The following is a 22,724-nucleotide window of genomic DNA, read 5'->3' on the forward strand; positions in this document are numbered from 1 at the left end:
GGACTAACAAGCTGCTGTCCTCAGAGAGTACCTGTTACAGATAAGCAACTCTGCTTTCTCCAAGGACAAGCAGGATGGCAGTTCTCACATATGGGTGAATCCCTATCTACAGGCTGCCCCCAAAATAAAAGGGGACCAAAAATACACCAAACAAGTGCCAATGGGCACCTCAATAACCAGTTTTGTTGGTAACACGGGTTCTAGGTGGGAACAGAGTTAGATTCTACACCTCAAACAAATCAGCCATCCCTATTCAAACAGTAATACGATGTGAATGAGTGGATGGAACTCCACATCGCAGCTCCACAGATCTTCTCCATGGAACTGCTCGCAAGTGGGCCACTGATGCTGCCATGGCTCTGCAGACTGAGCCTTGACATGGCCCTCAAGATGCAATCCTGCCTGGGTATAACAGAAGGAGATGCAGTCTGATAGTCAATTGGAAAGCATCTGCTTGGCAACAGTGACCCCAACCTGTTCTGATCAAAAGAAATAAAAAATTGGGTGGCCTGTCTAAGGGATACTGTCCGCTACAGAGAGAAGGCCTAGGCTCTTTTGCAGTCCAAACTGTGCAGGGTTTGTTCACCTTGATGCAAATGGGACCTGAGAAAAATTGTTAGCAGAACGATGGACTAGATAATATGGAAGTCCAACAGGAATTTAGGGTCCGTGAGCAAGATCACCCTATCATGAAAAAATTTTGTGTAAGGTGGATAAATCACTAAGGCCTGAAGCTCACTGGCTGCTACCAAAAATATGACCTTCCAGGTCAGGTACTTCAGGTCACAGGAGCCCAGAGACTCAAAGGGAGCTTTCATCAGCTGAGCTAAAACTAAGTTGAGATACCAGGACAAAGCAGGAGGTCTTAAGGTAGGCTTCAACTGAATCGTACAACTATAGGCTGTACAGAGATAGGCTTACCTTCAACACCAAGATAATATGCACTAATCGCACTGAGGTGAACTCTAATGGCATTAGTCTTCAGACCAGTCTTCGAAAGGTATAGAAGATAGTCCAGCAGGTTTTGTGCGGAGGAGAAAGGATCTAGGGCCTTCTGCTCAGACCACACTGAAAACCTCCTCCACTTCAGTGAATAGGACTTTCTAGTGGAAAGCTTTCTTGAAGCCATCAGAACTCAAGACACACCCTCTGAGAGATTGAGCGGTTGTATGATCAGCCTCTCAACCTCCAGGCTGTGAACGACAGGACCTGGAGATTGGGATGCTGCAATCTGCCTCAATCCTGAGAAATTAAATCTGGGGAAGTCCCCAGTCTGATCGGTTTCCTGATGGACATCTCCCAGAGGAGCAGAAATTAGACCTGTCTCGGCCAATGAGAGGCTATGAGGATCATAGTCCCTTTGATCCTCTCAAGCTTCAATAAAGACTTCAACACCAGTGTAGTTGGAGGATATGTGTACAGAAGGCCCGCTCCCCAATGACTGGCGAAGACATCTGAGGCTGGTTGTCATGTGACCTGTATAGGGAATAGAACAGAGGAACTTCTCTGTTCCAAGGTGCTGTAAACAGATCCACCCCAGGCTTCCCCAAAGGAGGAAGATTTGACTCGCTACCTATTGGTTCAGAGACCATTCATGTGGTCTGAAGGAATGATTCAGCATGTTCTCCGATCTAACCAGATACATGGCTCTGACAGACTGAACCGCTTCCTGACACAGGAGGTATGAGGCTCATACTTGTTGAGATATCACATCGCTACCTGGTTGTTGGTTTGTATCAACACAATTTTGTTGGACAGCCGATTTTTGAAAGCCTGCAGAGGACTTTGGGGTTCCAAACTGGAATCGACTTGCTACCAGGACAAAGAGTCCTGGAGAGACAGGGTGACCTGGATGCAATCCCAAAGCCCCTGAGTGGCCTGGCACAACTGGGACCACAGCATCCAATGGGCTCTCTGCATTTCTATCTTTGCCCAGGGAGTGATGTGTACTGTTGTGGCCATGTGGCCCAACAGCCTCAACATGTGCCATGCTGAGACCTGCTGGCTCTCTTGAATCTCCACCACAATGAACAAGTTGATGGCCCTTTGTAGCAGCAGGAAGGTCTTGGCCTGAGCCATGTCCAGCAGGGCTCCTGTGAAGTCTAATTGCAGTGATGGGCTGAGATGGACTTGGGGTAGTTGATGACGAACCCTAGCGACTCCAACACCCAGATGGTCAAACGCATGGACTCCCAAGAGCATCCATGGCCCTCTGATCCTTCCCCAGGGGCACTGAGGAATGGGTTCAAGTGTGCTTGGCCTTTTTGAGAGAAGATTTAACGCTTGTTGAATCCAAGAGCCTTCTTGACAATATACAATGTGTACACCTTCCTATTGATGGGGGGAACTGAAAGAGGGTGTTCCCACATCCCCATAAGCCGCTTCACAAGGATCTTGTGTACTGGGACTGCCACCATCTCCTTGGGAGTCTCCACATACTGGAGGATATCCAGCATCTTGTGTCATGTATCCTCCTTAGTCTGTAACTGAAATGGGATGGGCCTCCGCCATCACCCTGACAAATCCTGCAACGGAGAGATCTTCCAGAGAAGACTTCCTTCTGTCAGTGGAAGGAGACGGGTCTGAAGAGAGACCATGTGATGCGTTGTTAGAAACATCGGAGTCCTCATCCCCCCAGGGGTCATAGGAGTCCTCATCCTCACTGCTTAAAGACGGGGATGGGACACTAGGCATTCAGCCACTGGCCAGTGGTATGAGGACCAAGTCAACTGGTCATGGGGACACATGCCCTGGCATTGTTCAGGTCGCCCAAGCAGCTTCCTTTTCCGAGGAACTGTGAACCAGCACCAGATCATCCAGTGGCACCACCGATGCCGCCCTGAGAACCGACACAGGAAACATCGGTAACACTCTGATGAGCGCATGCAGGGATTCCAACAGCGGTTTGAGAATGGACAATGCCGGTTCTGGTGCTGTTGGTGCCCCAATGCTGAGGTTCTGTACTGCCCTCTCCACAGCCATCTGCAAGAACCTCTCCAGCTGCTCCTTGAAGAGTGCCAATGCCAAGACTTACCAGGACCCAGGTGGTGAAGCCACATCCTCTTCGGAACCGAGAGGAGGATCACTGACAGGCACCAAAGCCGGTGGAAGCCATCAAATACCCTGGATATCAATGGAGGCTAGGCTTTCCTAGGGGCGCTTCGGGAGTATCGCAGTCGAAGCTGGTGCATCCACATTTCTGGCACTGTGCACCAATGGAGACTGATGCCGATGTTTCCTCAGCTTCCTTCAGTGCTCAGATCAGTCCATCCCAGGTACTGAAGACGACGAACCCAAATTCTTCAATCTGGGGGAGGCAGATGATAGCCTGTCTCTGGCATCCCAGTGTCCATCGGTGCAACTCCATGGCTCCTTGAGGTCCGAAGCCTCCGATGCTGATGTTCATGGACTGGCCTCTGACCCAAAGAGCTGTTCCATCTTATAAAGCTGAATCTTACATCCTTTTGGAGTTATCTGGGTGCACTTATTGCAACCCCGAACGTTGTACGATACCTCCAGGTAGAGGATACAGTGATAATGGGGGTCCATAATTAACATAGTCCTCGAGCACCAAGGGCATGGCTTAAACCCAGACGTAGACATACCAATCTGAAACAAAAGGGACACAAAATTTAACTTGATGGCGGCGGCCTACGATGGCTGGTGGGCACCAAAGAAACACTGCCCAGGGGTAATGACAAGGAAATAAAACTTACTTTAAAACACCAAAAAAATTTGCTAAAGACACTATGGGGAGAACCAGGAGGATCCAGTGTCAACAACATGAGTTTAATAATATGTGAAAAAACACAAACAAGAAAACTTCAAATGCAGTTTGAAAGAGAGAGACTAAAATGTTGTGGCACACTAGGCTCTGAGGAAAAAAAAAGACTGAGGGGACTCCGTGTAGATGCGTGGTATACTGCATTTTGGGGAAGCTCAGAGCGCCTCAGTCAAAGTTCCAGAAAATTTGACATAAGTTTTCCATACCGGACTCCATCCGATAATGTCACCCATGTGTGAGCACTCGCATCTTGTTTATCTTCGGAGAATTGTAGGATCTCTGGCACTTCCACTTTTCTTGCTTCTTCCTTTGCACCAATTTTCAAACATTTTTCATATTCACCCATATATTAGTGATGTGATTCTCTTCCTGGCCTTCAGCAACATCATGATTACTTGGCTTGAGTATCCCTTTGAGAAAGCAAATGTTGCTTACCTGATGTAACAGGTGTTCTCACAGGACAGCAGGATGTTAGTCCTCACAAATGGGTGACATCGAGGATGGAGCCCTGTACGGAAAACTTTTCTGTCAAAGTTTCAACAAGCTTTGACTGACACTAGCACACTGGGTGCACTGAGCATGCCCAGCCTGCAATTATCCCTGTGAGCCACAGGTGTCTCCCTCAGTCTCGTCTTATAGCTAAAAAGCGCGAGCGAAACTAAAATAAAAGTATACAGACCCAACTCCGCGGGGTGGCGGGCGGGTTTCGTGAGGACTAACATCCTGCTGTCCTGTGAGAACACCTGTTACATCAGGTAAGCAACATTTGCTTTCTCACAGGACAAGCAGGATGGTAGTCCTCACAAATGGGTGAGTACCGAGCTGAGGATGCCCGGGAATGCACCAGATACACCGCAGATGCGCAAAGGCGTAACGACTGAGGTGGAAATGGGAACGGAGGGCATCCGCAACACCATAATGGGTTCGTGGAAGGATGTTGGGTAGTGAATTGAAAAAAGTAAGAGTAGGCGGACTGGCCAAACATGGAGCATGCCGGCTAGTCAAATGTAAGCAATAATAGGCTGCGAAGGTATGGAGAGGACTCCAGGCTGCAACCTGATAAAAAAGTACAAGCAGCAGTAACCAAAGGGAAGCTGTTAAGGCTAAGACGGACACAACAGTATGTGGATACCCACAGTGTTGTAGTGAAATGTCTGCTTGTTGGTAGGAAAGGAAATATAGACCACTTAATCAGAAGGATTAGGTCTGTGTGGCCACTGGAAGTAGCAGCTTGACCCTTGCATGAAGGAAAGAGTCAAGTGGAATTCACATGGAATGCAGTGCAATGTAGATAGAATGTAAGCGCAGCATTACTGTCCAGGAATGTGGAAAACCCAGTCTCTCCCTAGGGCGAGAGAGAGAGGTTAGGAAAAATTAATAGAGTATTTCCTGAGGAAAGGAGATACAACATCTACCTGAAAAGGATAGAAAGTTGAATGCGTAGAACTACTCAGTGGCAGAGGAACGGAGTCAGGTGAGTATGGAAAGAGTGCATAACTCACGGACCCTGCTGGCAGGAATGACATTAAGAGGGAAAGAAGTTCCCTTGCCAAACTGTGGAAGAGAGGAATGGAAAGGCTCAAACGTAGAATGTATGAGACTTATAAGGAGAATATATATGTTCATTCCGTGATTAGAGAAATAGAGGCGGCTTGATCAGTGGATAATCCATGGTAAGCCGACTCAGAGAGGATTACCGAAAACGGGAACCCAACTCCCAAAACGATACACCTCCTAAGAGAAAGGTGTATCTATGTGGAGGATGTCTGGAGAACAGAATCCGAGGGAGTAAGAAAAAATGGTGGAAAAGTAAAAGGGGTAATACCTCTTTTTTTTTTTTTTTTTTAGCGTCAGGAGGTAAAGCCTGCCATATTAAACGGCAAGATTTATGTTTAGAAGGTTTTGTGACGCTACCAGAACCTAAGAACATCAGTAAGTCTATGATTTGGGACTGACTGGTGAGAGAATAAAAGGTTACTGATATGATGGATTGAGAAGTATGGGAAAGCATACTGATCTCAGTCAGGGAGTGGGGAAAAGAATACTGAACCCCATCCCAGTTCAACATTAGAAGAATGCTGGCTACGAGAGGCAGCAGAAGAGATATATTGAAGAGGCCTTTGATGGAAGAAAAGGCATCTAAGGGAACGCATAGGAAACATGTGCAGGGAGCAGAACCTGTGCATCGTATGGAATGATGCAGACGCCGAGGAAAGTTTAGTTAAACTCAGCGTTAAAAGATTTGCCCTGTACACATGTAATTGAGACCATTCGAGAGGATAGAACCTACGTGGAGAAGGTCTGATAGAGCGTTCATTAAATCTCTTAGATATGTGGCCCAAGGACGCATGAAGTGAACAAGGGCCAAGGGTAGAGCTGCGCAGCTGTCTAGCAGAGCAGCTAAGAGGTAATGCGTGCTTATGAGTTGGAAAGCACATTGTCCCTATGCTGTCTGTCTGTATGCACAAAGAATTGTTGCAAAAGCAGTATTGGAAGGCATAAGGGCATAACTCATGGGTGCAACGTCCAGGAAGTTTATGAGAAACTATGCTGGAGTGCAATAGATGCATAATGGGTTGACAGCTTTCAGGAGAAACTTTATAACCCTAAGGAATTGCGAGCATGAGTCGAAGGAGACTAGGTCCTGGTTCGAACTGGGATAAGAATCAGGGACGAAAGCAATGAAACCACTTAGGTCCATTGAGTATAGAATGTCACTGAATATAACCCATAGCAGTTTTGAATTATGAGAAAAATGCATAGTGGGAAGAAACCCCATAGCCCAACCATGAAAAGTTGAAAGGCTGAGGTTATGGAAAATATGCGCAGGGACATATAACAATGTATCAGAATGTCTGTGCGCATGCTGGACAAGAGGGTCTTAAGACTGTGGTGTCCAGAAGTGTTACAGAAGGGATTTATGGCAGTGACAGTAATCCCAGTTAGTAAATGTATAGTGAGTCCTGAAAAAAGTGAGAGCTCCTTGCATGTACTGAAAGTGGTTAGCAGTAGTCTATGCAAGGAAAGTGAATGATGTTACACTCCGCAGAGAAAACAGCATTCACCAACAGTGATGCAAGAGACAGTTCACTTACCGAAGCTGGTGCCAGCGGCAGAGCTTGGGGTTGTAATGTTGACTCACCATAAAGCACATAGAAACATTAAAATAATGTACTTACTGCAGTATGGAGTGATGGTAACCAAAGATACCATTGTACCTGTGACGTCTAAAGAAAGTTGGATTTTCTTAGGTCCAGGATGTGCGGAGAGTAACTATTTTCTGTTAAAAGAAAGAATAGTGCAATTAAAACTCCCCAACCCCCCTCCCTTCTCCCCTCTGCACTTCGTAGCGCCTGGGGGAGTGTACCGGGACTTTGGTACAAGGTGGGGTGGCCGCTCTGATATCTGACCAGATGGGAGACCAGGAGGTGTCCCAATGGAGGATATCATGTAGGCTCCTGCAGGTGTGTGAGCGGTAAGTGGTACCCGCATTTCTGTATGCTGTACAAGGAGACACTGAGACCTGTGGCCAGGCCTCAAGGTGGACTTGTACATGGGGCAATGGTTGCTGAATCTCATGTTTAGCAGATCAGCCAATGCAGCTGGACCTTGGTTGGGAGGGAACCAAGAGTCAGAGCATTGGTCGGCACAGGGACTTGTTACTGACAAGAGAAGAAGCCCTGCTGCAATCCCAAGAAGATAGAGGGGTTCTCCTGATATTGTGGCTAACATAGCTAACATAGCGATATGTGACACTAATACAGTTCTAAAAGGCACATGACCCAGAACTTTTCGAACCACGGTCCGAATGGGAGAATACAACTCTATGGGAATGCCGCCGAAGCGGGTACTTACCATCCGACGTGGATCGCCGCAAGACGAGCCGGTGAAGATTGTTGACTCCGACGGTCTCCGGAGTCCTCGAGGGTAAGGCCGGGGACGTAAACGTCCATCTCGCTCTGAAACCCGGTATGGTGGCACAGGTACAGAGGAGACAGGCCAGGCGTGAGTGGCGTTTAGACTGCTAAGTGTAACAGATGGCCATAGTCCCACACCACTTGACGGTGGGGCACGCCAGGAACAGAGGAGCCCTAACGGAACTCATGTTCCCTTCCCTCGTCACAGCGGCTCGATGTGTCGTGACGCCAATGCAGAAGCTGTCGGACCTGGATCCGGAAGTTCTGGATCACCAAGGACTGCCAAAACTGTAGGAACAGTGCTGATGGCAGTGGTGATGTCGTTCTGCCCGAGCGTTGTCCAGCCTGGAGAAGGATGGCACCGATGTGCTGGATGGTGTCAGCAGCGGACGATCACGATGTTGGCGATGATGGGTGCCACGGTGCTCGGCCCGGTCTTTCCCCAGCGCCGAGATGGAAGCCCTCGTCGTCCTGGAAGGCGATCGATGACGAACTGTCAGCACGCCTGCTCTGCTCCTGACACAATGGAGTGTCTTAAGCTAATACGGGGCTTAAAAAAGAACCCAAAGCGTGGAGCAATGTGAGGAGGCAAGGGTATTATGTGGCGGTGCTATGTCGGTATTGACGATATTGAAGGCAACCTAAGGGGCTTCGAGGATATCATCAAAATGGGTATGAAAAATCGTCGATGACTGGCCAGGAGAATGATGACAGTGACGGGCACTGACAGCAGTGGCATAGGTATCTTTGAAACGATGTGGAATCGAATAATCGAAAAACATTGCCGTTATTGAAAAAGATACCGGCATCGACTGAGTCGAAGTCGAATCAATAGGGCGTCAAGGACACCGAAGGAAAACGGAGGTGTCGAGGGCATCGATGCATGGAGGCGGGCATTTATGCCGTTTGTGGCATGGCCACGGGCATCAACTATAGGGCCACAGACGTTGACGGTATCGATTTGGACAGACTCAGATTTCCAAGTGTACATGGCATCGGTGCCCCAGACACGTGTGTCGGTGGCATCGATATGGACACGTATGGAATCGATGGCATGGATCTCCCAGTCGATGAATTCCATCCCGGCATCAACGCCAGTCCTGGAATCGGCATGGGCATCGATGCCAGCCATAAGGCTGGCATTGGCATCAACGCCCATCCACGGAATCGAGCCGGCATGGATACCCACCGATGGGACCCACCTGGGCATCGAATTTCACCGATGGGAGCAGCCTGGCATCGACTGCCCTCGATGGATGCATTCTAACATAGATGCCCATGGATGAAACACCTGGGCATCGGTGCCCATAGATGCAAAAGGACCTGGCACCGATGCCATCAACGGACGGCCATCCGGCACCAATGCCATCGACGGACAAGCCATCCGGCACCGATGTCCATCGATGGGGACCATCCGGCACCGATGTCCACCGATGGGGACCATCCGGCATCGATGCCCACCGACGAATCGATGTGGCACCGATGCCCACCGATGGAAAAGGGCTGGACATCGGTGGGGAGGATGGGGCATCGATGGCATCCCCAAAAGGGGGGGTGGCATCGATGAAGTGACCCTGGGATCGTTAAAAAGTGTCTCGGGCAGCGGTGGCGGCGACCCGAGTATGCATGGCAGTGACTAACAGCGTGTGCGTCAATGGCATGCATCCGGGTAGGGACGGCACCGAGGAAGCCCAAGGAAAAAAACAGTGCGTAGGAGGAAAAAGCCTGGTAGCACTGAAAAGCAAAAAACATGGATAAAGGCATCAGGGCACCGTGGGGGGAGGGGCGCTGATGACATATAAAAGCCCAGGGCGGTTTAGGAGGGTCCCGGTGTAGCGATAGGGTATCGACTGCGTGAGGGTACCAGGGAACGAAGGACTTGAAGCTACAGAGGTCCTAAAGTTAAGGAAAAAATCCCTACCCCACTAGCATAAGCAAGCAGAGTGTCACAGAGATACTCGCAAGCTGTTTAAAGCTAACTGAAAAATGGGGGAAGGGAAGGCTTCAGTCAGTTAACAGCCTTAAGATAGTGACAGGAACCGACCGAAAAATAAGAATTAGTACTCACCGAGCGTCGTAAAAACGTACGCGGAGGGAGACCTGTGCAGGGAAAAGTGTTTTTTGAAGTGAAAAGTTAAGTGTTTCCATGAGGTAATTAGTTAAAAAATCCTCACAGAGCTCCAACCGCTATGCTGACTGCAGAGCGGAAAAAAGAAGACTGAGGGAGACACCTGTGGCTCACAGGGATAATTGCAGGCTGGGCATGCTCAGTGCACCCAGTGTGCTAGTGTCAGTCAAAGCTTGTTGAAACTTTGACAGAAAAGTTTTCCGTACAGGGCTCCATCCTCGATGTCACCCATTTGTGAGGATTACCATCCTGCTTGTCCTGTGAGAATGCCTGAATCTTTTCCTCTGAAAAGCAAGGCCGCGAGAGCCTGGTGGGTTCTCCATAACTACCTGTCCCTGTTTGAGATGTGCTGGGACTGTCACAAATCTGATGGGTTCTACCACCTTCCTTTTCACCAGGTCCACATATCATGGTCTCCTTTGCCAGTCTGGTGCTACCAGTATGACTAGGTTCTTCTGATCACCCTGCCTACTGTCGGCCAGGGTGGAAACATGTAGTGTTACACTTGGCGGCTCATGAGAAACTCCTACGAGCAGTGGGCGAGCCTGGCATCATTGGGAAGACTTTCCTGCTCCGGTCCCTTGACCAGCTCCCTCTCTAGAGGACCTGCGGGAACCCCCGAAAGGATTGCTGGTGTCCCGACGACTGTTTTGCCCCTGAACCAGAGGCCCCTTTGCCGAAATGAAATTTCCGCAAATCCTGAAACCAGGACCTGAAGAAAAAACCTTCTTATTGCTCTTATCCTCTGGTAAACGGTTCCCTTTGGACTCCTGCAAAGACTTCATCAGCTGATCCAAATCCTTGCCAAACAGAAGCCTTCATTTAAAAGGCAGTTTACACAGCTGAGATTTGGACCACAGGTCAGCCAACAAATTGCGCAACCACAAAAGCCTGCGTGCCACCACCGTGACCATGTTCCTGGTGGATGCCCACAACAAATCAGAGCATCTGCCACATAGGCCACGTCTGCCTCCAAGCATGCAGAATGCACTGGACTGAGCATCCCAGTAGAAGCCTACTCCTGTGCTTTCTGAACCCAGCACAAACAGGCATGCTGCATCAGGCTGCCATGCACTGCGGCCAGTAGGCTCAAGGCAGACACCTCAAAACATGTGCTTTAGCTGAATTTCTAGCTTGCGGTCCTGAACATCCTTCAGAGCAGCCGAACCCACTACTGGGATCGTAGTCTTCTTGGCCGCCACAGAGACCACAGCATCCACCTTAGGAATCTTTAGGCAATCCAGGTTTTTCTCCAAGGACTCAGCTTCGCCAAAGCACTACCGACCTTCAAGTCTGCTTCTGGGAAAACCCACTCCCAGCTGATCAGTTTCTGAATATTCTTAGGCAATGGGAAGGCACTGGGAGGACCATGCAGCCCATCCAGAACCGGATTCACTCCCTCATTGTTGGACTCTTCCTGAGTCATCTTCACCCCAACTCCTCCAACACTAGAGGGATGAAGGGACGGGGCTCCTCCTTTTTAAACAGACAGACCACTCTAGGGTCATCGCCTGGATGAGGGTCCTGACCCCCATCTGGGTACATGTCCGGGTCTGCTCCCTGAGGGGGGCAGGATTATCCTGCATATCAACAGAATCATTCAGATCTTATAATTAACTTTGTTAGTTGAACTCCGGTATATAAAAAAGTTATAAATATAAATAAATAAATCTCTGGGATCAACCTCAGCACCAACACGTCGCAAGCCCAGGCGCGTAAGCAGATCTCCTGAACCTTCCGCCAATGCCAGCCTTGGCCTCTTAGACGGGGCACTAGTCCGTCTCTCTCTGGACCTCTTCTCTCCTTCACCCTTCCGCGCCAGGAAGGCTTTGTGTAATAGCAGGACAAACTCTGGAGAAAACTCCTCTGGTTCCTTGGCCCCATGTGAGAGAAGACTGCCATCAGAGCCTGCACCTCCCTCCTGAGTCTCCTCATCCCCCTAAACCACAGGAGAGAGGGAGAGGGGAATCTCCAGGCTCCTGGTGGGGTGAAGACCCCAGGACTCGATCCCCTTGGTCATGACAGAACCCGTGGCCCCCGATGATTGAGGCCCTCCTCTCCTTGAAGTCGCCCACAAAGGTTCCCTCTGCTCCTGATGCACAGCCTGTGCAGAGGGAGCAGCAATTAAGATGAGTCGACCAGAGCAGGTCCTGTAAACCGCCATGCACGGCTTAGGCACCATCTGTCACGCGACAAGAAGTACAATGTGGCCCAAGTGCACCGACACTGAAGTAGGCCGTACTGCTCCAGTGAAAATACACAAACTACATCGGCTTGAGCCATGCACGGCAGGACTCAGCGGCTGAAGTGACACATACCCTGGCCTGACTGCTCCACAAGCTTTCCCTGCCGGGGAAAAAAGGAAAGAGCAGCAGACTCCTTCAGCTCTCCCTCTTGCAGGCCCAAACAGCTCCCACTGACAGACACAGGCCTCAGAATGAATCACCCAGCTTCACAGGAACAAACAATCCTGCTCTAGTTTCCCTTTCCTAAATTTTTTTTTTTTAAACTTAATAAACAAAGAACAAAAAAAGGGTACTTCCCTGAGCAGCAGCTGGCAACAACAGTCTCCTGGCTATCAAAACCTCTGGAAGCAACAGGCTACGACAGGAGCAATGGATGGCCGGTGCCATCTTAGAAAATGGCGCAGGCCATCCATTGCTCCTTCCATGTTTCAGGGGCTGACCAATGGCACCGGTAGCCCCTGTCACATGGTAAGGGTAAAGGGCCACCGGCGCCATTTTGTTTGCTGGCAGCCGACGGCCCGAGAGCGGGAGATCGCTCCCGGGACACCCCGCTGGACCACCAGGGACTTTAGGCAAGTTTTGGGGGTGTTGGAAGGGTGGGGGGTTGTAATTAACTAAATTTGAAAGGTTGGAGCGGGGGGGGGGGGGGGGGGTTTTGGAGAAAATTGCCAAGAAAAAAAAAACGACCCGTTGGAAAACCCTAAGCCCAACCCGGCAGATAAAACCGAAGCCCATCCCTATTATTCAGTTGTTAGTTTTATTCATTTTTATCTTTATGTATGTTTTCATTGTAAACCGCCCCGAACCTTGGAGGGTGTGGTATATAAATATTTCAAATAAATAAACCCACTTGTCTGGACTGATCCGGGGTATGAATAAGAATGACCTTAGGGAAGGCCGTTGCCCTGGAGCCTCTTTCTCTCTCTTCTGCTGGACCAGTGTCTCCAGATGCCCCTTACCATCTGCTGGAGGCAGAGACTACTGACAGTCTCCCTACTGAGCCAGCCTATATACAGATGACATCACAGAAGGAAGTCAAACACTCTGCCCCCATCTGATGGTAGGTGGGAGAATTCCAGTACACTTCTCTGACAGACGATCAGGAAATATATTTCATCAGAGGTGCAGAAACATCCATTGAAATCCTGGATTTGATCAAGCAGTATTTCAGTGTCCTATTGGATGGTGCTTAACAAAATTCTCAACATCACTTCATGAAGTTAAGTTATAACTGATGCTTAACATTGTATTCTACATATTGCTGCCTCTGTATAAAAGTTGTAGTATTGTTTTAAAACAGAACACATCATCAAAAGAAGCATTGAGCTTCAGATGTAAGCCAGTAACACAACCACATTTATGTAGGTAATGATTAGCTCACTGGGATCAGTCACTTTCTCACAGCTTCTTGTGCTTCTGTTTTGGCTCTTCGGCTCTACAGAGCTTAAACCATGTTTATGTTCAACAGAAGGAAATGATGAACTAACAGCTCAGGGAGCTGAAAAATCAAAAAGTTAAACAATGGTAGCCCCTATATGCCGACCTCTGGCATTTTCAATGAAGCTGTACTGCAGAAAAATAGCTATTACAACCAAACCTGAATTAAAATGTCCCCATCACAAAAAATTGCCCAACCAAAGAAATCTTCGTCTCAAAAAAAAAAAAAAAAAAAATTGGTGGTGCTTCAAAAACTACATAAGACTGATTTGCAAAGAGGAACACATATCTTACCTGTGTATCTACCCATGTTCCAGAGCTGATGGCCTCCTCAACTGAAGCCTCCACCTGATCCACAATGCCCTGACCAACACATGCTGCCTTTAGAAACAAGAGCTGGTATGTCTTGTACTTTTTCCTGATGTATCCCACAGGGTCTGGGATGCCAAGTCTGGTTAGCGCATCAAACTCTACAATAGAGAGACGGAAGCAAAACTAGTTTTATACAGTGCTCTCATATGCTTCCATTAAAACCACCTACAGGTCAAATGCATACCTTTTACAGGTCATAATAGAGCCTATGTATTTAAAGCATGTTAAAATAATGTACACACTAAATGCTGTTAGTGTTCATGTTAAAAGTCGCCTAACCTCCAATCAGATCCCCCAAATGTTGTTTCTAGATCCCTTCTGACACATCCCTAAATGTAAAGTTTCCCCCAAACATTCTGATCGCCCACCAACTGCAGTCCCTTGATTCCCCCCAACATCCCTCTAAAAGCAGTCTCTTGAATCCTCCTTCTTCTAGGACCCCCCAGTTCAATGTTAAGTCTTTCAGTCTCCTACCAAGGACCCCCAAAATGCAAAGTCTCCTTATCCCCACCTCGACCCTTCGAAAAGGTTCTCCATACTAGGACAGGAAGAGGCCACTTCCTTACCTCTGATTGGTCCTTTCTAGTGGTGCCTCAAACATAGAGCCAAACTGTGTGTATAGGTGTTTGGGTGGGGGAAGAAAGCAGAAACGTTTCATTTGGTGGGATCTGGATGTCAGAATCCATGCAGGGCTGAAAAGGTTAACTGCAATTATAAGTGAAATTATAGAGCAGAGATGGAATAATTTAACCTGTATGGGTCTTCTTTGTTGGAGCAAAGAAAATTCTTTCTGAAGAATTATTTTTCAGTTGGATCTTCTAGGCCTTTTTAAGTTTACACTGTATGGCCTTGTAATGTTTTCATTTTTATTACAGATGTTCTAATTTTTGTTTGTCAAAATGTTTCTCAAAACCTGTCAGATTTTTTAAACTAAAATCTGCTTAGAATATTTTTTGAGGGAAGCAGAACAAACAATTTAAAATAGAACAAATCTGACATAGGACCTCTACATTTGTAATTAAGATAATGATCATGAGTGATAGTGCTCAGAAGTTTGTATAATTTGGAAATCTGGGATAACTCAATCGATATTAATTTATGAGGTGAATCATTTCTGGGCCTCTCTGGCTCTATTTGATATGGCTGGTGCTTAGTTAAAATGGGGGACCACCTCCAGGAGTCATTAGCTGGATGGGAAAATATAGGGGAAGTAAAAGAGCAGTGGGAAAATCTAAACAGAGATACTATAAAGGCAACTAACCTTTTTGTTAGGAAATAAAAAGGCAAGAGGAAGAAGAGGCTGCTATGGTTTTTCTAAAGTGGCAACTAAAAAAGCAAGGAAAAAAGGTTAGCATTCATAAACTAGAAGAGATCACAGAAAGACAGGCAACAGTAACCGGAAAAGCAGAAAGAAGAATGAAGATAAGAGATGGAAGAAAAAATAACTAATACAGTAAAAAATGAGGACAAGGCTTTTTTTTTTTTTTAAAGATATGTTCATGAAAGGAGGAAGTGCAAAATTAGCATTGAGAGACTCAGAAGTGAAGAGGAGGGATATATAGAGGCTGTCGAGAAAAAAAGCAGAATTGCTTAAGAAATATTTCTGTTTGGGGAAAATAATAAGCATGGGGGTGCGGGCAGACACTATCATAAACTTGCTGGGCAGACTGGATGGACCATTTGGTCTTTTTCTGCCATCATTTCTAGGTTTCTATGGTGCTCATTGAAGAAGGGCCAGGAGTACACCCTTAGAAAATGAACACAAATAGGACCCTAAGTGAGACAAATCTCAAATGTTTTTCAGAAGACTGTGAGGAGCTAGTGAAACTAAAAGTATATAAAGCAATGGGGCCGGACAGGATAAATCCAAGGGTATTAAGGGAACTTAGAGAAGTTCTGCCAGCTCTGCTAGCTGAGCTTTTCAGTACTCCTTTACAGTCAGAAGTAGTTCCTCATCACAGAGGAGGAAGTAAGGAGAAGGTTGAGAACTAGAGTCCAGTTTGACCTGGGTGGCGAGTAAATTAATGGAATCGCTGCTAAAACAGCAGTTTCTGGAATTCAATGAATTATAAGATCCAAGGCAGCATGGTTTTACAAGAGGTAGGTCTTGGTAGACAAATCTGATCTATTTCTTTGATTGAGAAACCAGAGTGTTGGATCAGGAGAAAGTGCTTGGATGTAGATGCAGCGTGCTGGGATTTTGGTTCTGCATAGGTGTCTTATAAATAACTTGAGCACCCTTGGTGTGACTCTAAAGTGACTGAGTTAGAAACTGTTGAGTCAGAGGTGACAAAAGATAGCAGTAAATAGAGTTCACTCTGAGGGAAGGGGCATTACTAGTGATGTACTGCAGGGATCAATCTTTGGACCAATTCTTTTCAACCTTTTTCTAAGTGATATTGCAGAAGAACTATCGGGAAAAGTTTGTCTTTTGGTAAATGATATCAAAATCTGCAACAGAGCAGGCACCCAGGAAAGGTGTGGAAACCATGAGAAGGTAGTAGTGAAGCCTGATGACTGATCTCAGTCTGGTAGTTAAGATTTAATGCTAAAGAATGCAGTCATGCATTTGGACTGCAAAAACCCAAGGGAGTGGTACAGCATAGGGGGGTGATATTCTTCTAAGCATAAAACAAGAGCAGGTCCTAAGGTGATCATATCTGATGATCTCAAGGAGGCCAAACAGATGGGTAAGGCAACAGTATTCCTCTTCCTCCTTGTGCAGATGGAGTGGAATAGTCAAACAGGATGAGGTGGGACTTCATTTGGAGATCGCACTTTCAAAAGGATATAAACAGGATGGAGTCGGTCTAGGGTGGCTACTAAAATGTCAATGGTCATCATTCTAAGCATATGGGACAGACAAAAAACTGAAACATGTTTACCTTGAGGAAACATGGATTAGGAGAGATTCGTTACAGACATTAAAATACCTCCATGATATCAACGCAAAGGAGGCTCTGGAACGAGGGTGAAAGGGGTAGACTCAGGAATAATCTACGGAAATATTTCTTTACAGAGAGGTTTTTGGATGCATGAAACAACCTTCCAGTGGTAGAGACCAGGACAGCATCTGAATTCAAGAAAGCAAAGGACAAGCACAGGGGATCTTTAAAGAAGTGGGAGGAATTGTAGAGCTGAGCAATTGGTGTGAATGGGAAGACAAGGCAGACTGAATCTTCTTCTTCTGCCATCAGGTTTCTATTTTCCACGCTTGGCAAGATTTCTCAAGTCACATCAATCCCATAAGTTCCATAAAGACCTTTTTCATTCATTCTCCCAACAAATTCCTTGTTACCTAAGTATCCATTCTGCTTGAAAAAGGCATCCACCCAATTACTCTGGGTCCTGGAATAGATATCTGGAACAAACACAGCTTTATCCTGCCTCCCACCAACTATGGTGCCTTTCAAACGGCCGCTGGTAACGAGCTCCTCCAGCACAGCTGCCACCAAAGAGAAAACAGAAAGATATCATGATTACAAATGCTGGTTTCAGAGGCAGTAATCAAGGTCTGTTTCTTGAGTTCTTGCTATTTGTCACTAATACTAATAAGACCATTGCTCAGAGGAGCATGGGGTGAGGTTTCTTACAACAGTCAAACATTTAGAGAGAAAACATACTTTCTAGGTAGCCTTTACTACCTAGGATACCCTGTTCTATGCAATGCTCGTTGCAACTTTGTGTTTTTCTGTAAATCGATATGATATGTAATTTTCACAAGAATGTCGGTATATAAAAGTCCTAAATAAATAAATAAATAAATTATATTTCTGCAGGGATGCAGCTGTACAGCTAGAACATTCCAGTTCTGCTGCTCACTGATCCAAACACATTAAACTAGAATAGAAAGAATTTTGTTTCCTTTTCAGACTACTTGTGCAGTATTCAAACATTAAAGAAAAAATTACAAAATAATGTGTACTATGTTGAGAGATGAAGTCAAAGATCTACTGAGGTCTACAGCAGGCACAAGAAAATGAACTGGATGGTCCTCGCAGTCCTTATCTGCCATCAAGGTCTATGTTCCTATTTATTTATTTGTTTGGGGCAGGTTACAATATAACATACATAAGTCATTTAAATAACATAATTAAAATAATAAACAGACATCTTTAAAAGGAAATAAAGTGAAGGGCAGACTTGGAACATAGAAACCTGATGGCAGAAGGGCAGACTCCTGACCAATGCAGACATCAACAGGATCTTTGCTGAAAGCTCATCCTCTGCAATCAGAAAATGCTTCAGTTTAAAGTGTGTGTGATGGCAACATTCCCAACTGGAATCACAGTCAACTATAACTAAGGAATAAAAGAAATTACAAATTAAAGCTAAGTGCATGAATCCCGCACTGATGAGACCTGAGTCACAATCAACCACAAGATGGAAACCTTTGATCAGAGGTTAATGTGCACATCACCTGAAAACCAAGAATATGAGCACAGTGTAACTGCACAGCTGCAGCCTGGGGTCTCTGCTGGCATGGATTAATTCCTCTCCTAATTCCATACCAAATCAACCTTGGTCTTAATACACCACCCTTCCCCAAACATCTTTGCTTATCACAGCAAATTCTTTCTAATGTTCTGAACATATCAGATGTGCAGAGTAATATGAACAGGTGTAAACGCGCTGCCCCTGAGAATCTACCCGCACAAATTGCAGGTGGTCTTCATTTTATCACGTCTCCAAGACCAATAATGGATGACAAAGTGAACTGCTAGCAAAGAGGAAGATGATAACGAAGTCTAGTGACACAATTTTCATTTCTTTCCTATCTGTCAGGAGCAGACAGAGCCTTTTATTAACTGGTTACACCCTTTGGCGTTACAACTGACATAAATGCAGAGTAGATAATGGCAGTCTAAGATGGGAAGAGGGTAGTCTCTCACTGATAAACAGCTTCCAATTAGGAGAAGAAAAAGAGGTCACAAACATGGGCACTGAGCATCTACCATCATACTTTTATCGGGGCAGAGCTGGAAACATTTTAGAAAACCTAGACATTGGTCAAAGTTTTTAAGGGGTGGATATTCAAAGATGAATGGCTAAATTAGCCAGATAAGACTTATCTGGCTAATGGTAATATGGCAATGGTAATATTTATTTTGTTATACCGATTTTCCTTATGGTTCAAAGCAGATTACAATAAAATAAATATTACATCACAAAATAAAATAAATCAATATTACATCATAAAACCTCATCAAAATAAAGCACAGTCATTCAATTTATCTAAATATTCATTCATCAGGATTTAATTAACTAAATGTCTAAATTTAAAATAGTTATTCTCTGTCCGTAAGTCTTTAGCTGCCTTATTCGACAAGGCTTTTCTCACATTCTACATCTATGGGAAAATACCTTAATGAATCAGGCCTAAGGTAAGGTATATCAGATTTAAGGTGCTTGAATTTCAAAAGAGCATTCTAATCTAACTTCGAGGGGAGATATTCAACACCACAGCTATGCTGCTCAATATTCTTGAATAGCTAGATAAATAGATCCTCCCCAGAACGCTCGTATCCTACAGCAGAGAACAATGCGGAAGAAAAAGTAAGCGAAAGAAATGCAATGGTACCCAGAGTGCACTATTTGAAGGATCCAAGTATCACTGATGAATAAGAAACCAACTGTTCAGAAAATGTTGGATTCTGCCCCTGATCAGAACCTAGGAGTGTGGACTGAACGATAGGATCAAAAACTGGGCACAGGTTTAGGGTGGTTGAGCTGAGTTTTGTTATCTGTGTTCCCTTTGTCTAGGCCTTGTGGAAAGAGGCTGCAGACGCCGAGATGGAAGAGTTTGCGGACGGTATTGCTGATAAATCCAAAAGGGGCACATGTGGAAATAAGGCTGCTTATAGTGCTAGAAAGGGCTTTGCAGCAAGGTTGGCTGGTTGAGGCCTGTCGAGAGGGCTTGCACAGCTACATTTGGATCTTATCTGTGCCACATAGTCTCCTGAAGTTTTTCACCAAACATGTTATCCCCAAGATAGGGAAGATCCGCCAATTTCTCATGCATGTTCTCTCATTTATTGCTGGCCCTTAACCAAGCCATACAACAAGCGCCTGTAGATGACACAGAGATTCTAGAACTTAAATTGAAGGCTTTGAAAACTGAATGTAGAAGGTTGCGAATAATTCTTTCCGCATCCAGAAAAGGCTGAGGAAGTTCACCAAATCCACATCTGGCTGAAAGAAAGACTTCAGCTTTCGCAGACAGTCAGGGATATAATGTACTATGTAGAAATAATGAATCTTAATTCTTGCAGTGAGCATGGAAGCTTGAAACACCTTTTTTACCAAACTGATCCAGAAACCAGTGGTCTTTTCCAGGGAGTGAACTGGAGTGAATCCATGTCTTTTTTGCTTTCTTCATTGCAGATTCAACCACCACTGAACAGTGAGGCAATTGTATGACACCTAATCCTGGAGAATGTTGAACCCTGTATTTCAGGTCCAATTTTCTCACCATTGGCATGACTGATTTCCCACATTCTCATCTGTAGAGCACTTAGAATCGCATGGACAAGTACAGCCACTGGCTCTGATGGAGTATCAAGGATTTGCAATAAGCCCAGTAGCTCAGAACAGGAGTCTGTCTTTATGAATATGGACACCAGGGCAAATGCCATCTTTTCTATTAATTTTGAGTATGAGAGATTTTCTGGAGGCAAAGTATGATCAGGTGACTCAGGCAAAGGATCAGATGGTATGCTTGTAGTATCAGTATATTGTTTGCCACACATTACTTTTCGTTGTGTCTCTTCAACCAAACCCAATGACACAAGATCACTCACCCAAGAACATAACAATCTGGATAACTCCACTACAATGGAATGAGATGAAGAATGGGCTCCGAGGACGTATGTAGTCCTAGCAGCGAAACAGGAACTCCACTGGGTGAAATTGCCACAGCTAGGTTCTGAAGGACAGGCTGGAGTGAATCAGATTGCTTAGATACTGCAGAAAGGGTCATCTGATCCACCAATAGATAAGGCCTTTGGCCTGCTGTAGGCAGTGGTATATCATTTTATGACACAAGGACGGGCTCTGTGAACAGTCCAATGTGAGCAGAAGCACAGAACATACAGGATCTTGTGTCTCCAGATGGTATTCTTCTGCAAATAGCCAAGGAGGTGAAAACGCTCTAGTGATTAAAGGAGGCAGGGGTAATCTCAGCCTTCTCCCTCAGATCTATATATAGATGTGCTGTATATAACTATGATGGTACAGCAGCTACTAGAATTGGCAACTTGGATGGCATAGAATGTTGGAGTACTTCGCAGACTTAGACTCGTCATGTTTAGAAGGATACTCTGACTCCATCGAGGATTCTGAAAAAAGGAGACATTTTTTTTTACCTGTTAATTTCCTTTCCATTAGCCCTGCTACACCAGTCCAGCCATGACAAGTGGGTTATCTCCCCTTACCAGCAGATGGAGACAGACACACATCCAATACTCGCACCTACACTGTTGCTGAGAAAAAGATGGGAGGGAAATCACTTGACTGATGTGAAGGGCTGAACTGACCTTCAGAAGAAAGGATGGCACTAGATGAAAAACCACTGCGCCTGATGAAATCACTAGGAAAGAATCCCGACAAGATAAGGCCTGAAGCTCTGAGACACATTGCGCAGAACAAATCACCATCAAGACCATCTGTAACAACAAATCTTTTGGAGAACTCTGCTTAACGGCTCAAAAGGGGCTCCTGTGAGAGTTCTCAGAGCCAGATTAATTTCCCAAGGGAGTACAATGAGCCAGAAAGGTGGACGCAGCATCTTCATCCCCTTTAGGAAATGGGATACATCCCGGTGAGTGGCATTAGAGGAACCCTCGATAACATGCAATAGCCTTCACCTGCACCTTTAAGAAATTCAAAGCTAATCCATTGTCAAGACTGCCCTGAAGGAAGGCCAAGATGCAGAAAACTGTGGCCCACACCAAGAGGACTCCGACCTGTCACAACCAAATTTTTCAGACAAGCACCATTCTCGGATGTAAGCCAAAGAGGCAGAATATTTCCGGGACTTCAATAGCATAGAGATCACCATGGGAAAATATGCTCTTCTTATTAAACCATCTCTGCTCAATAGCCAAGGCGTAAGAGAGAATGGAGCCGGATCCTCCATGACCACGGGGCCCTAGACCAGAAGGCTCCTCGCCCTTGACAGCCGTAAGGGCAGGGCCACCTGGAGCCAAAGCAGCTCCATGTACCAAGGCTTGTGTGGCCAATCTACTGTGATCAGAATCAAATGGTTGCACTCCAACTTCATCCATCAAAGAAGCCTGCCTATGAGCACCCACCGGGGAGGGGGGGGGGGGGGGGGGGAAACATGCATGACTGTACTAGGGCATCAAGCCCATCGCACCCCGTCACCAACTGAAGAAACTATCTAGCTTTGTGTTGCACCAGGTTGCCATCAGATTTAGCTGCGAGACCCCACAACTCCTGGTTCCTTCCTGCTGATTTACATATGCCACCATGGTGGCATTGTTGGAGAGGACCTGAACAGCCCTTCCCGAATCAATGGGAGGAAGTGAATACAGGTTAGTCGAATTGCCCTGGTCTCCAGCCAATTGATGGACCACGTGGCCTCCTCCAGGGACCAACTCCTCTGAGCCACTTGGAACTGACAATAAGCCCACCAACCTGAGAGACTCACGACTGTAATGACTAGGATCCATGCCGGCACAGCTAGGCTGGCTTCAACAAGTTGGAGGGAACCACCACCATAGCAGAGACTGGCACACCAAATGAATCAGTGGAAGCTGAATCCTGTAGTCCTGCGTCTGTGGGGACCATCGTGTCAGAATCTATACCTGGAATGGCCA

At 46.1% G+C, this 22,724-nt stretch overlaps 1 protein-coding gene across 2 annotated transcripts in view; it reads right to left on the reverse strand.

Moving 5' to 3' along the window:
- UFL1 (UFM1 specific ligase 1) overlaps positions 1 to 22,724 on the reverse strand; it is a 195,768-nt gene that overhangs the window by 102,144 nt on the left and 70,900 nt on the right. For both annotated transcript variants that reach the window (XM_029595397.1, XM_029595398.1), the window contains exons 8-9: positions 17,183 to 17,329; positions 13,807 to 13,982 (exon numbers count right to left, since the gene is read on the reverse strand). In XM_029595397.1, coding sequence (XP_029451257.1) covers positions 13,807 to 13,982; positions 17,183 to 17,329 — 323 coding nt within the window. The remainder of the gene's footprint in view (positions 1 to 13,806; positions 13,983 to 17,182; positions 17,330 to 22,724) is intronic.

This window comes from Rhinatrema bivittatum, chromosome 3 (assembly GCF_901001135.1).
Source record: "Rhinatrema bivittatum chromosome 3, aRhiBiv1.1, whole genome shotgun sequence".
NCBI lineage: Eukaryota > Metazoa > Chordata > Amphibia > Gymnophiona > Rhinatrematidae > Rhinatrema > Rhinatrema bivittatum.